Source organism: Heptranchias perlo, chromosome 21 (genome assembly GCF_035084215.1).
Source record: "Heptranchias perlo isolate sHepPer1 chromosome 21, sHepPer1.hap1, whole genome shotgun sequence".
In the NCBI taxonomy this organism is placed as follows: Eukaryota; Metazoa; Chordata; class Chondrichthyes; order Hexanchiformes; family Hexanchidae; genus Heptranchias; species Heptranchias perlo.
Window position 1 is genome coordinate 48341443 of NC_090345.1, and position 12812 is coordinate 48354254.

At 45.5% G+C, this 12812-nt stretch overlaps 1 protein-coding gene across 5 annotated transcripts in view; it reads left to right on the forward strand.

Moving 5' to 3' along the window:
• Positions 1–12812, forward strand: part of mypn (myopalladin) — a 441574-nt gene that overhangs the window by 105718 nt on the left and 323044 nt on the right. For all 5 annotated transcript variants that reach the window (XR_010966743.1, XR_010966742.1, XM_068002628.1 and 2 more), the window contains exon 3: positions 12164–12339. Coding sequence is in view for 3 of the 5 variants with exons in the window: in XM_068002628.1 (XP_067858729.1) it covers positions 12164–12339 (176 nt within the window). In the remaining 2 variants the exon portion in view is untranslated. The remainder of the gene's footprint in view (positions 1–12163; positions 12340–12812) is intronic.

The window sequence follows — 12812 nt, forward strand, 5'->3', positions numbered from 1 at the left end:
AGGCTGGGAAGCCCGCTTCCAAAATGTTGATGGTCCCGAGGTCAGAAGGTCATCCAGGGTCAGGGTCAGAAGTCCTTCCCTGATCTTCCCCCCCCACCCCTGCCCCCAGAGATGTATACCAATCAAAGGAGGATGGAAGCTCCCAGCCATGAACAGTAGAATTAAATCCAGCACTGATCACTGGGTATACCACGTCCAAACTTTCTTCAATCTGAGCAATACCCATTAACCCTAACCCTTTATTTCCTATCGATCAACCTAGTTTCGATCCATGGTGACTCATTTCATCTTAAGCCATATACTTGAATTTTTGTTCAAGTTTCCTGTGAGACACCTTATCAAACGCCTTCTGAAAGTCCATATACCCCACATCTGTTGTGTTTCTTTATCTACAATCAGTCTCTTCTTCAAAAAAACTCTATTAAATTTGCCAAACAGCTTGTTTTTAAAAATCTAAACTAATTTGATCTAGAATTATAGATTCTATGAGTTTGTTCACAGCTGACTTTAGATTATTGTTACCTGGTTTATCCTTCACATCCACTTATTTCCTTTATCTACCTTGTCTGTTATTTCTTCAAAGAATTTTTTGAGATGGGTCAAGGATGACCTGCTTTTTAAAAAAATCCATTCTGAGTGCCTTTGATTAACACACACTTCTCCAAGTGCTTAGGAATTTCATCCCATATAATAGACTGTAAGGGTTGGAATTTCCAGTGTGGTACCACTGGATTTTGGAGCATTACCTGGGTGGGAAGGAGCACAAAATGTGATGGGGGCATGTAATGCCACATCCCCACTCCCAACATTGTGCGGAACAATTTTCCAACACAAGTGATGCCAAGTGTTGGATTTCCCAACATTTGCACACTCTGCTCTGCAACACTGACAACGTTGATATTTAGGAGAGGCTGAGCTCAAGTCGGGAGCATGATGGGATACTTACCACTCGACTGGATGGGTGCAGCTGCAACAAGACTTAAGAAGCTCAATATGATTCAGGATAGAGCAATCCATTGATTGGCACCCATCGCCCTGGATTCAATATTCACCCCCTCCACCATCGGTGCACTGTGGCTGCAATATATACGATCTACAGGATGCAGCAACTCTCCAAGCTTACTCTGACAGCATCTCCTAGCCTTACGGCCTCCACAAGGATAAGAATAGCAATATAATTGGAAAACCATTCCCTCCAAGTCACATAACACCCTGACTTGGACATATATCACCATTCCTTCATCGGCGCAGGGCTATCCTGGAATTCCCTACTTAACACCATTGTGGGAGCACTGTGACCGTGAGGACTGCAATAGTTCAAGGAGAAGGCCCACCACCACTTTTCTCAGGGCAACAAGGGATGGGCAATAAATGTAGCATTGCCAGAACAAATTTTTTAAAAATGACTGCTGTCAACAGGCCGAAGTACATTTAAAGTTCTACTGCAGAGGAACTTTGAAGTGCCTCGGGAAACCTGTTTCAATGTGGAACTTTCTTCCTACGCGCTGGGTCATTCCATTTTATTCCCTCACGTATTGCACAGAGGAGGCAATGCTATATCTTTTTGGAATAGCCATCTCTCTGTTACTTGGAGGAAGAAGATGATGAGGGCTGCATGGAAGCCACACTCTTCAGGCAGTACAGGAGGCATGTGGCCCTCACTTGCAGGTACCTAGACCTGCATATATAGACCAAGACACTCCCATCTGCACCCGAGCAATGATAGTGCATGGGGAAATTCACGTTTGCTCGTGAAGCAACCCAAGCCTTTCCACCATTTACAAGGCACAAGTCAGGAGTGTGATGGAATACTCTCCACTTGTCTGGATGAGTGCAGCTCCAACAACACTCAAGAAGCCCGACACCATCCAGGACAAAGCAGCCCGCGTGATTGGCACCCCATCCACCACACTAAACATTCACTCCCTCCACCACCGGCGCACAGTGGCTGCAGTGTGTACCATCTACAAGATGCACTGCAGCAACTTGCCAAGGCTTCTTCGTCAGCACCTCCCAAACCCGCAACCTCTACCACCTAGAAGGACAAGAGCAGCAGGCACATGGGAACAACACCACCTGCACGTTCCCCTCCAAGTCACACACCATCCCAACTTGGAAATATATCGCCGTTCCTTCATCGTTGCTGGATCAAAATCCTGGAACTCCCTACCTAACAGCACTGTGGGAGAACCTTCACCACATGGACTTCAGCGGTTCAAGAAGACGGCTCACCACCACCTTCTCAAGGGCAGTTAGGGATGGGCAATAAATGCTGGCCCTGCCAGTGATGCCCATATCCCATGAATGAACAAAAAAAAATGTAATGCCATATGCTGGCAGTAGACCTTGAGGCTACCTCCATCACATGTACCGTATTGGTCAGGATTGTCCAAAGTTCAAGGTGTCACAGATTTCACCAACATGGCCATTTATGCCCCTTTCACCGGAGTCTCTGTGGATCAGAAGAATTGCGCAGAAATTCACCCCCACATGTGTATTGCAGGAGCTGCAGAAACATGACAAGATGAATTGTATGAACAATCTGCATCTTCCAGCTCTCCACCTACTTCTCTATCTCTCACTTTTTGTCCTGTATGCCTACCCAAGAATTCCAGTGCTTCCTCTTATGGGGTGAGAGGACAGAGGTTGGTGGATCCAGCTCCTGTAGCTCTCCTCTGGCATTGGTTATGGGTCATTTTCTTCTTTAAGAAGGAAGTCAATAGTGTGAAGGCCCTGTGTTTTGCCATCATATGGTATCCAACTCAGTGTCAGTAAACATTCCTTAATGGAGATGATAACAGTGCAGGAAATGAGCAAACATATCAGATGGGGCTTTTACTGCTTTCTTAACCTAAAGAAAGAAAGAACACATTTATATAACACCTTTCATGTCCTCAGGATGTCCCAAAATGCTTTACAGCCAATAAAGTACTTTTTGAAGTGTAGTCACTGTTGTAATGTAGGAAACACGGCAACCAATTTGCGCACAGCAAGCTCCCACAAACAGCAATGAGGTAATGACCAAATAATCTGTTTTAGGTGTTGGTTGAGGGATAAATGTTGGCCAGGACACCGGATAATTCACCTGTTCTTTGAAATAGTGCCATGAGATCTTTTATGTCCACCTGAGAGGGTAGATAGGGCCTTGGTTTAACTTCTCATCCGAAAGACGGCATCTCTGACAATGCACTCCCTCAGTACTGCACTGGAGTTTGGATTATGTACTCAATTCTCTGGGTGGGACAGATGAGTGAAGGAAAACTTGCAGAAGTGGTTATGAAGGGTAATGTAGTACCTCCTGGACATTGCTGGTAAATTGTAGGTTGTGTTGAACACAGTGAGGCAAGGTGGTTTAAAGTAAGCTTATCATAGTTTCTTGTTAGAAAGTGTGACTGCCTCCTCTTATCTTTTTTGCCCTAGTGAGGTCATTGAACTTCTTCTGGCACTGAGTTGGTCTGTACCATTTGGTGGAGGTGGTACTCGCTGACAAAGCCATCTCCTTCTACTATTTCTGGACACTTCCTTTCATTGGCCTTCTTCTCTCAGTCCCAAATATATGTTCCCTCCTTTCCCTTATTTGGGATGATAAAATTTCCAGAACTTGGGGGCTCTGTGTCCTGCTGCAGCACACTAAGATATGCTTCTTGGAGGCAATATTGCAAATCCTGGTTCCCTGATTTAATAACAGTGGTGTACCCGTTTAAGCTGTTGCAACCAGTTATATGCTACTGCAGTGCCTGCCTTTCTCATTTCCCTCCCCAAGGTGAGCACCCAGTAGATAGCATTAATAGTACTGGGAGCCCACTCTCAATATTGGGTTAAGTCTGACCCTGGAAAATTTGGATGGTTAGAGTGGGATCACGGGGTCACGCTGGTGGGCAGAAGTTCCCCCCAACACTTTTCTGGTCAGATCCCACCAAATTGGAAAATCAGCACTAGTCATTTATCAATGACTGAAGTAAGGCTATAATTTTGTAGCTTATCCACATCTGCTTTTTTGAAGAAGACTATCGCATTTGTCACCCTTCAGAATTAGTGCAGATTCTGACTATAATATTGCACAGAATTTTGGAATATTATAGTCTGGACCTGCACTATTTCTTCAGCAGCTTTCTTCAGGATCCTCAGATTTAAACCATCAGGTTCCCCAATTGGTCGACTTAAGTTTGAGTAACTTCTCAAGTCCCATTACTCTCTGAAGAATAATAATCTCCACTAACAGTTCTAAACCTGCCTCTGGTGATTCTACTCTTTGAATAATAATCTCCACTAACAGTTCTAAACCTGCCTCTGGTGATTCTACTCTTTGAATAATAATCTCCACTAACAGTTCTAAACCTGCCTCTGGTGATTCTACTCTTTGAATAATAATCTCCACTAACAGTTCTAAACCTGCCTCTGGTGATTCTACCTTCCCAATGTCCACCTTCTCTGTGAAAACTGAGGCAAAGACCCTATTTGCTATCCCTGCCATTCTCTCACCCTCCACTGTAAATTTGCCTCCTTCATCTCTTAGTAACTCTACTCCTACCTTAAATTTCCTCTTCCTATACACGTGCCTATGGAGAGCCCTTTTATTGCCTTTATATTTTTTGGTCATTTTCTTTCAAACTTGTAGCTTTTCTAATCTCTTTTTGTAGCTTTCTTATATTCTTTACATTTCAATTTATTATCCACCTTGTATCCACTCGTTGCTTCTTTTCCTAATCACTCTATTCACTCTCAGCCTCTGATATGCTCCTTTCCTTCTTAAGGGAAGGTATTTCATTTGCTGTTGTACAAACTTCACTGTTGAAATGGGACATGCTAAGTGATATAACCATTTTTCTTTTTGCAAAGTAGGTTTAATTAATTTCCATGAGGAACAGTAAAATCACGGATAGTGCCTTCAATAACTTCACCCAAGAGGTTTCCAAGTACAACCCACAGATGCTTTTAATAATCCCTGTGCTGCTGTCCATGAAGGCACTTTTCTCTGTTCATGTTAGCCAAGTTTGCTCTGAATTGGGCATTAATATAACAAGACTCAAAATGTTTTTCAAAGCAAACAATAAGCAATCCAGACTCCTGAATGATAAATAACACATTAAAATAAGGAGGTCGCCCAATGATCTGGGAAAGAATTGGCTTCCAAACACAAGACACGATAGATTGGATTTCATTTCTTCAGGTCTGCCGCTGTATTGTATCCAGGAATAAGGAAATCCTGGTACTGGTACGAAAGGGAATAACCTTTTACAGGCAGAGAGGGCTTCAAAGAGTTATCGTCATACCAAATGACATTTCTGAATCATACAAATATAAATACTGGGATTCAGATCTGGTAAACAGCACCAAGTTGAGGAAAGAGGAGCAGAATCAGATATCGCTCTTTACATAGCCCTGGGATTTCTTGGAGGGGAAGATAGAGTTTGGCCCCTGCCTGTGCCTGCTACTGCAGTAGGCACATATCCCATGGAGCCTTTCAAGAGAGAGTTCCCCAGCACAGAGTGCCCAGAAAATACGACACTGTGACTTGTAGCCCCAGCTCTGCTGACGAGAGGATCCTAGGGGGTGCTGGGGGCAGGCCGAAAACTGCAGGTGAATTCTTTTTAAATATTTAAATTCTGCCACCACTTCTCTCCCGCCCGCCACCCCTCCCCTCCTCCACCCCCACCACCTCCGCCCACCACCCCAAGGAGGTCCAGTCTATCACTGGCCAGAAGATCCCGTTCTCTGAGGCCCAACATGCTGCTGTGGCTCACCTTCCTGCCCTGCAAAGGGGGCGGACCTGTGCTGAGAATAAGTCTCCCGTAGCCCAGGAATGTGGGGGAAGAAAGGCAAATAGACCCTAGGGGTCTGGACCACCCCGCAGGTCGTGTACTGATAGGTGATCCCCACCCCAAGCACAATCCCACACCTTCTCTCCCTCTTGCGGACTGAACGGAAGTGTTTAGCAAAGTGACCACCCACTCTTCGTTTGGTCTCCCCAATGTAGAGGAGATCGCATTGTGATCAGCGAATGCAGTATACTAAGTTGGAAGAACTACAGGTAAATCACTGTTTCTCCTGGAAGGAGTGTTTGGGGGTCATTGGTGGTGGGAAGGGAGGAGGAAAAAGGGCAGGTTACATTTCCTGTGCTTTCATGGAAAGGTGCTGTGGGAAGGGGAGCAGATGTTGGGGATGATGGAAGAGTGGACCAGGGTGTCATGGACAGAACGGTCCCTGCGGAATGCTGAGAGGAGCACGGAAGGGAGAAGTGTTTGGTGGTGGCATCATGCTGAAGGTGGCGGAAATGGCGGAGGATGATTCGTTGAATGCGGAGGCTGGCAGGGTGCAAGGTGAGGACAAGAGGGCCCCTAACATAGTTCTGAGAGGAAGGGGAAAGGATGAGAGCAGAAGTGCGGGAAATTAGATGGACACGGTCAAGGGCCCTGTCAACCACGGTGGAGAGGAATCCTCGGCTGAGGAAAAAGGAAGACATTTCAGAAGCTCTGGAGTGGAAGGTGGCATCGTTGGAACAGATGTGACACAGATGGAGAAACTGGGAGAATGGAATAGAGTCCTTACAGGAAGTGAGTTGGTAGGAAGTATAATCAAGGTAGCTGTGGAAGTCAGTGGGCTTATAGTAGACTTGGTGGACAGATTATCCCCAGAAATGGAGATAACCCCATCTAAAATTTGGATGATCCAAGTATGCATGCCACAAACATTACCTGTTAACCTGTTCCACACTTACTCATACCAAGCCTGAATATTACCTTTCAGCTCTGAATTGCTTATCATGCATGGCCATTCTTCAACGGGAGTACATTCAAGCTGCAACTTACAGTTGGCACCCTTGACAAATTCATATTTTCAAAGGGCTTTACATTTAAATTCATTGTAATGCGACATACCTACAGGGCGCACGGCCACTTACTGGCGTACAGGATGGGTGATGGAATGGCCACATGGCTGCCATCAAAGACCTCTTTACTTTAGGGAATGAAGTGACTTTGGGCAGCTAGGTCATGCTGCTGTTGCTGGTCAGTGAGAACAGTCATGAAGGCCTAGAAATTTGGTCGCGCACTGCCCATTTTTCGGCCCCATGCTAAGGTCCAACATGGTGGGCAGGAAGCACATGCACATTTCCAGCCGTAAATGCGATGCCCACCACACTGGGTTAAGATGGATGCATTGGCGGCAGGAGTGCAAGTCGGTTTATTTAAAGGGAAGGATCATATATTTAAATTAGAGTCCCAAGTGCCCCAGCTTCACTCACTACATGCTGAACTCGCTCAGTATGAAGTTGCACTAATCGGCAGGAAAGAGAGAAAGGACTTGCATTTATATAGTGCCTTTCACAACCTCAGGATGTCCCGAAGCACACTTCAGCCAATGAAGTACTTTTTGAAGTGTAGTCACTGTTGTAATGTAGGAAACATGGTAGCCAATTTGCGCACAGCAAGATCCCACAAACAGCAATGTGATAATGACCAGATAATCTGTTTTAGTGATGTTGGTTGAGGGATAAATATTGATCAGGACACCGGGGAGAATTCCCTGCTCTTCTTTGAAATAGTGCCTTGGGATGTTTTACACCCACCTGAGAGGCCTCAGTTTAATGCCTCATCTGAAAGACAGCACCTCCGACAGTGCTGCATTCCCTCAGTACTGCACTGAAGTGTCAGCCTAGATTTTGTGCTCAAGTCTCTGGAGTCAGCGCTATTTGAAGAGATCATACAGTACTCAGGTTAGTTGCTGGTTTCTCATTTAATACTGCTGGTTATCATCTGGACATTTTTTGGTGTGTTTTAACACTCTGGAAACTTCACTTTGTCGGCAGACAGATAGATCTTGCTGGTATTGCACTTTTGTTAACTTGCACACATATAGTTTGGCTGCAGTCAAGGGTGGTCTTATAGGGCTGCCTTCGGGGCTGGAGGACAGGGGAGACACCAGAGAGCAGGAGCAGATGCCGGAAGAGGGAGGAGGAGAAGGAGGAGGGTGCTGCATAGGTGGCCATAGGCACAGAGGGTATTCAGGGAGCTGTTATCCTACCTCAACTTTACTCAGGAGCAGTGTGTCAGGCGCCTTTGTTTCATCAAGGTGTGTTACCTGCTGCAGCCATAATTCAAGCCTTGCACCAGGGCATGGACAGCACTGCCTGTGGCTGTCAAGGTCACCGTGACGCTGAACTTTTATGCCACGGGCTCCTTTCGGGCTGCAACAGGTGACATCAGCAACATCTCACAGCTCGCAGTACATCGATGTATCGGGGAGGTCACCAAGGCTCTGTATGCCAGGAGGAACACTTACATCTCTTTCCCAATGGACAGAGTAAAGCAGAATGAGAGATCACTAGGCTTCACCCGAATGGCAGGCTTCACCAGGGTGCAAGGTGGCATAGACTGCACACACATCACCTTCCACGCTCCCTATCACCAGCATGGCATTGCAGTAATACTGTGACGCTTCGGAAGCCCCTGTCAACATTGGCCCCCAGAGCCAAGATGGCAGCCATCTGAGCTTCCATGGCAGCAATGTGAGCTGCCATAGTAGTCGTCTGAGCTTCCATGGCAGCACTCTGTACAGTCATGGATGGTGTCAGAACTGTCAGCAGAGGCTCCATCATGGTGGGTGCCACTGTCGTGTTGATGGAGCTGACCACTAGGTCCATGTTGGACAAAATGGTCACCATATTCTACACAAAGCCTCTTGAGACAAGTTGGAACTGGACTCCTCTATACTCCGTGACACTGTACACAAGCTCTCTGACAGGCTGCGCATTGCACCTCGCATTTCCCAATATAGGCCCATCAGCCTTCTTCAGTAGTCTTGGCCTTCGAAGTCAGCATTTGAGTCCTTTGCATAAGAATTAATATGGGGCCTCCCCCTCCGGCCTTTCTGCTACGCGCTCATGCCTGGTGAGTCACCACATGTAGACACCTCCTCTAACCTCGCCTCTAAAATACGCATGGTGCCAATATCTGAGCTGGTGCTTGCGAGGGTGAGATCGAGTGATGGTGCATCTTCAGGAAGGCTGGCCTCCTCTTCCTCCACTGGCACAAGGACTTCCACATTCTCAGCACCTGAAATGAAAGAGAGGAACAAGGGTTAGCAATTTCCAGGAGTTGTTTCAGGTCGATGACCTTTCATCAGAACTGGAAGATGCTAGAGATGAACAGCTTTCAATTCCATCTTAAGCAGATGGAAAGTCAATTTAAGCTTCATCTAAATCCATCATGATATTTAAATGAAGCTTTGGCTGTTTTTTAGCATAGCCAGAAAATCACACCAAAGTGGTCCAGATCTGAATAGATAGGGCCAATTTTATGAATGAACACTACTGGCAGGGGAAGATCTGGCCTTGATGGATTTTCTAGCCCTCTAGTGCCTGTTCTATTCTATTCCTGTACCACTGGTGTTAGTGGCGGAAAAATACCCCCTAGAGTAAAAGAGGAATAAGAATATTTTATAAACCTGGAACTCAGTGAGGGGTTGTGATATCATAAGCTTGTCAGAACCCCGGGACTATGTTACAATCCACAATGTGGCCCATATGACTTTAAAACCATTTAAAACCAAGATCCCAGATGAGTGTTCCAGTGGTTAAAGATCCAATGACATACTTGAAGAAAAGCATAGTGTTTTCTCAGTGACTTGGTCAGCATTGTTATTTGTGTGTAAAATGACTGGCGGGTTTACATAAAAACAGTCACTGCAATTCAGAGTAATTCATTTGGGACGTTGCTGAGATATAAAAGCTGGGAACAGGAAATAGCTGGTGACTGGAAACGTATGGTTCTGCTGTGTAAGCAAGTATTTGAGATAATGAGTAACTTGCAAGAAATCATACTCCTGATGCAAATCTTAATGCGACTGGAGTACTTAGCAGGAATTTGGTTGTGGAGGTCATTGTGCCCACATGGGTTTTCCACCTTGATTCACTGCTGTGCTCAAATTCTCATTGTGCCGGGTGCTCTGACCTCCATCTCACAATTGTTAACACGCACTAGGATTGCATGATGGTCTCCCTAAACCTCTCCACCTCTCTCTCCTCCTTAAAACCGACCTTTGACCACGCTTATAGTCACCCCCCGATATCTATTTCCATGGCTCAATTTACGTCTGCTTACACGTCTGTGAAGCGCCATGGGGCGTTTTCCTATGTTAAAGGCGCTACATAAATGCAAGTTGTTGTTGTGTTGTTGTTGTCGACACTTCGAACAGGTTACTGGTTCGTGTGGCGAGTGCAGATTTACTGCCGTAATTCAAAAGGAAGTTCCTTGCTGCGGCTAACATCGCTGCATACAAACGGTAGGTGGGACATTGGGTATGTACCTCCTGCTCACCGTGTTCTTCTGGAACTTGTTATGATCTCCTTCGGACTCGGAGAGGAATTTCCCAGAATTTTTTCCCTAAATTGGCCTAGGGTTTTTTTAATTATCTGGTGCTTTGCCCCTTCCAAGAGATTATATAACTCTAAGTAGGAGGATATAATCGGAGGCTTAGTTGTATCATGACTGTTTGCGACAGGCTTGATGGACCAGTCTTTTTGTATGTTCCTATATTTACTGTGTTGATTAGCATATTGTAGCCATTCAGTCTTAAAAATTATGAATGCTTGCAATGAAACATATTCTTAGTACATTTTAATTATTTTTCGGCAGTGTGACAGATGCAGCCATTACAGTTAGCAGTGCATGCTGGGAAATTGTGGATGTACTGCCTGCCTGGAAACTTGGCCCTGAGAGGGTTCCCAACCCTCCCCGAATGACCGGGAGTTCCCTGGAATCGGGTGTTTCTCCCCCGAGTGCTGCCTCCAGTAGCCCGGGAGATCAGCAATTTAAATTTCCCACTGCAGTACGCACCCCCCCAACCCCCCGCCCAGTGACGTCGCCCGCAGAGAGCCACAACCGTGTGTAGTGCAGTTGACGAGTTGGCATTTGAGGGGAGTCTGGGCATTTCAGGGGGGGGGTCTGTGAAATGGGGGTCTGTGAAATGGGGGTCTCTGAAATGAGGGGTTTCCGCAGTTTCCCCTCTTCCCCACCTTCGGTTTCCCTTCTTCCCCCGCCCTCGGTTTCCCCTCTTCCCCACCCTCGGTTTCCCTTCTTCCCCTGCCCTCGGTTTCCCCTCTTCCCCACCCTCGGTTTCCCTTCTTCCCCCACCCTCGGTTTCTCCTCTTCCCCCCGCCCTCGGATTCCCCCCATTCCCCCGCCCTCGGATTCCCCTCTTCCCCCATCCTCGGTTTCCCCTTCCCCTGCTCACGGCCTCCTGATTCTTGGAACTTCTCACACAACAGCTGCTGGTGCATAACCACGAGCAAAAATAGTCAACTACAGGGAACCCAATCTTCATAAGGTAAATGCAATAACATCTGTAGAAGTCATGTGATCAGATGTCACATGATCAGGCATCACATAATCAGATGTCACATGACCAGGCATCATATGGTCAAATGTCATGTGGTCGGAATGTCACATGATCAAACCTCCAGGAATGCCTCCCACCAGAGTTGGCAACCCTAGTTGTCTCGTTAAATGTTTTGCCACCATTTTGATACATAACATTTGAACACAACTTGTTCACAAAGCTCTTAACTCTTCAATTTCTCTGTAATTTACATGAACCCACCTGACTGTGTTCTTGCTATAAATGTAACACACTTCCGTGCTGTAACCTTTCTATGATTCTACGATTCTAGAGGAATCTCCCCTCCTCAATATTCTTAGTAAAGTCTTGAAATGCAAGACAAATATCTGAGCTTTCTCAAAGTGTCTCTAAAGTTCTTCTTCTTGCCTCAAGAATATTGAAATCTCACTGGATGCATCAACATATTTTGTAGATCCTGTATTGGAATTTGTCCATGTCGTATATCATTTGATCAGTGCTTTCATGACCACAACCTATATTTAGTGCAGCTCGTGAATGAAAACATGATATGAGATTTCGGCAAAATATGTAACAAGTTTGGATAAGTGTCAGACAAATCAGTGCAGACATATCCTGTCTTCAGTGTCATCTTGCACATCATAACTAAACTGTACTCATAAACCCAAATTATCCTATAAGCAGTAACAATTATTTGGGTTGAATTCACTTTGCCTATAGTGTTCATTTGGAGACTTAACGATCTGTTTTTTTTCTGCTGTCTCGTCTTGTAGCTGTTTCAACTGTGGAATTTAATATTTCTTTGTAGGTGGTACTGTGAAGGAAAGGAGCTCAAGAACTCACCGGATATTCAGATTGCTGATGATGGTAATCAATACTCACTGATCATTTCTGAGGCCTTTGAGGAGGATACGGGACGCTACACTTGCTTGGCTTCAAATATATATGGATCAGACACAACGTCTGCAGAACTTTACATAGAAGGTAAAGATAGTGGAGAAATTCTGTAGTCCCTGGCATGGGACTAGTAAGATTAAAGGTCAGATATCCTTCCTCAGGGCAAAAGTTAATGTGTTACAAGTTTTGGAAGTGTTCCTGCCTGATTCCCCCAATTTTCCAGTTAAGGGAGGAAGCTCTCGAAGTTGTGCAGTTATGAAGGCTTGTTCTACCATCCATTCAATGGCAATGAACATGGTTTTATCATGTGATAAATTAAGATTTGGCAAGCATGGGGTGGCCTAAATGCTACAGCATGAGAACACTTAACCGATCAACAGGCCCGCATTCAAATACCAGTCTGACTGACATTTGTACATATGTTTCTCTTAGAAGATAGGTTATTGATGGGAGAGGAGAAATTCACCGTCCAAAATCACACATGCACCTGACAGGTGAAATCATTGGTGCAAATGTTAGAGACTGGACCATCATGGGTAAAATGAGACAGGCCAGTACAA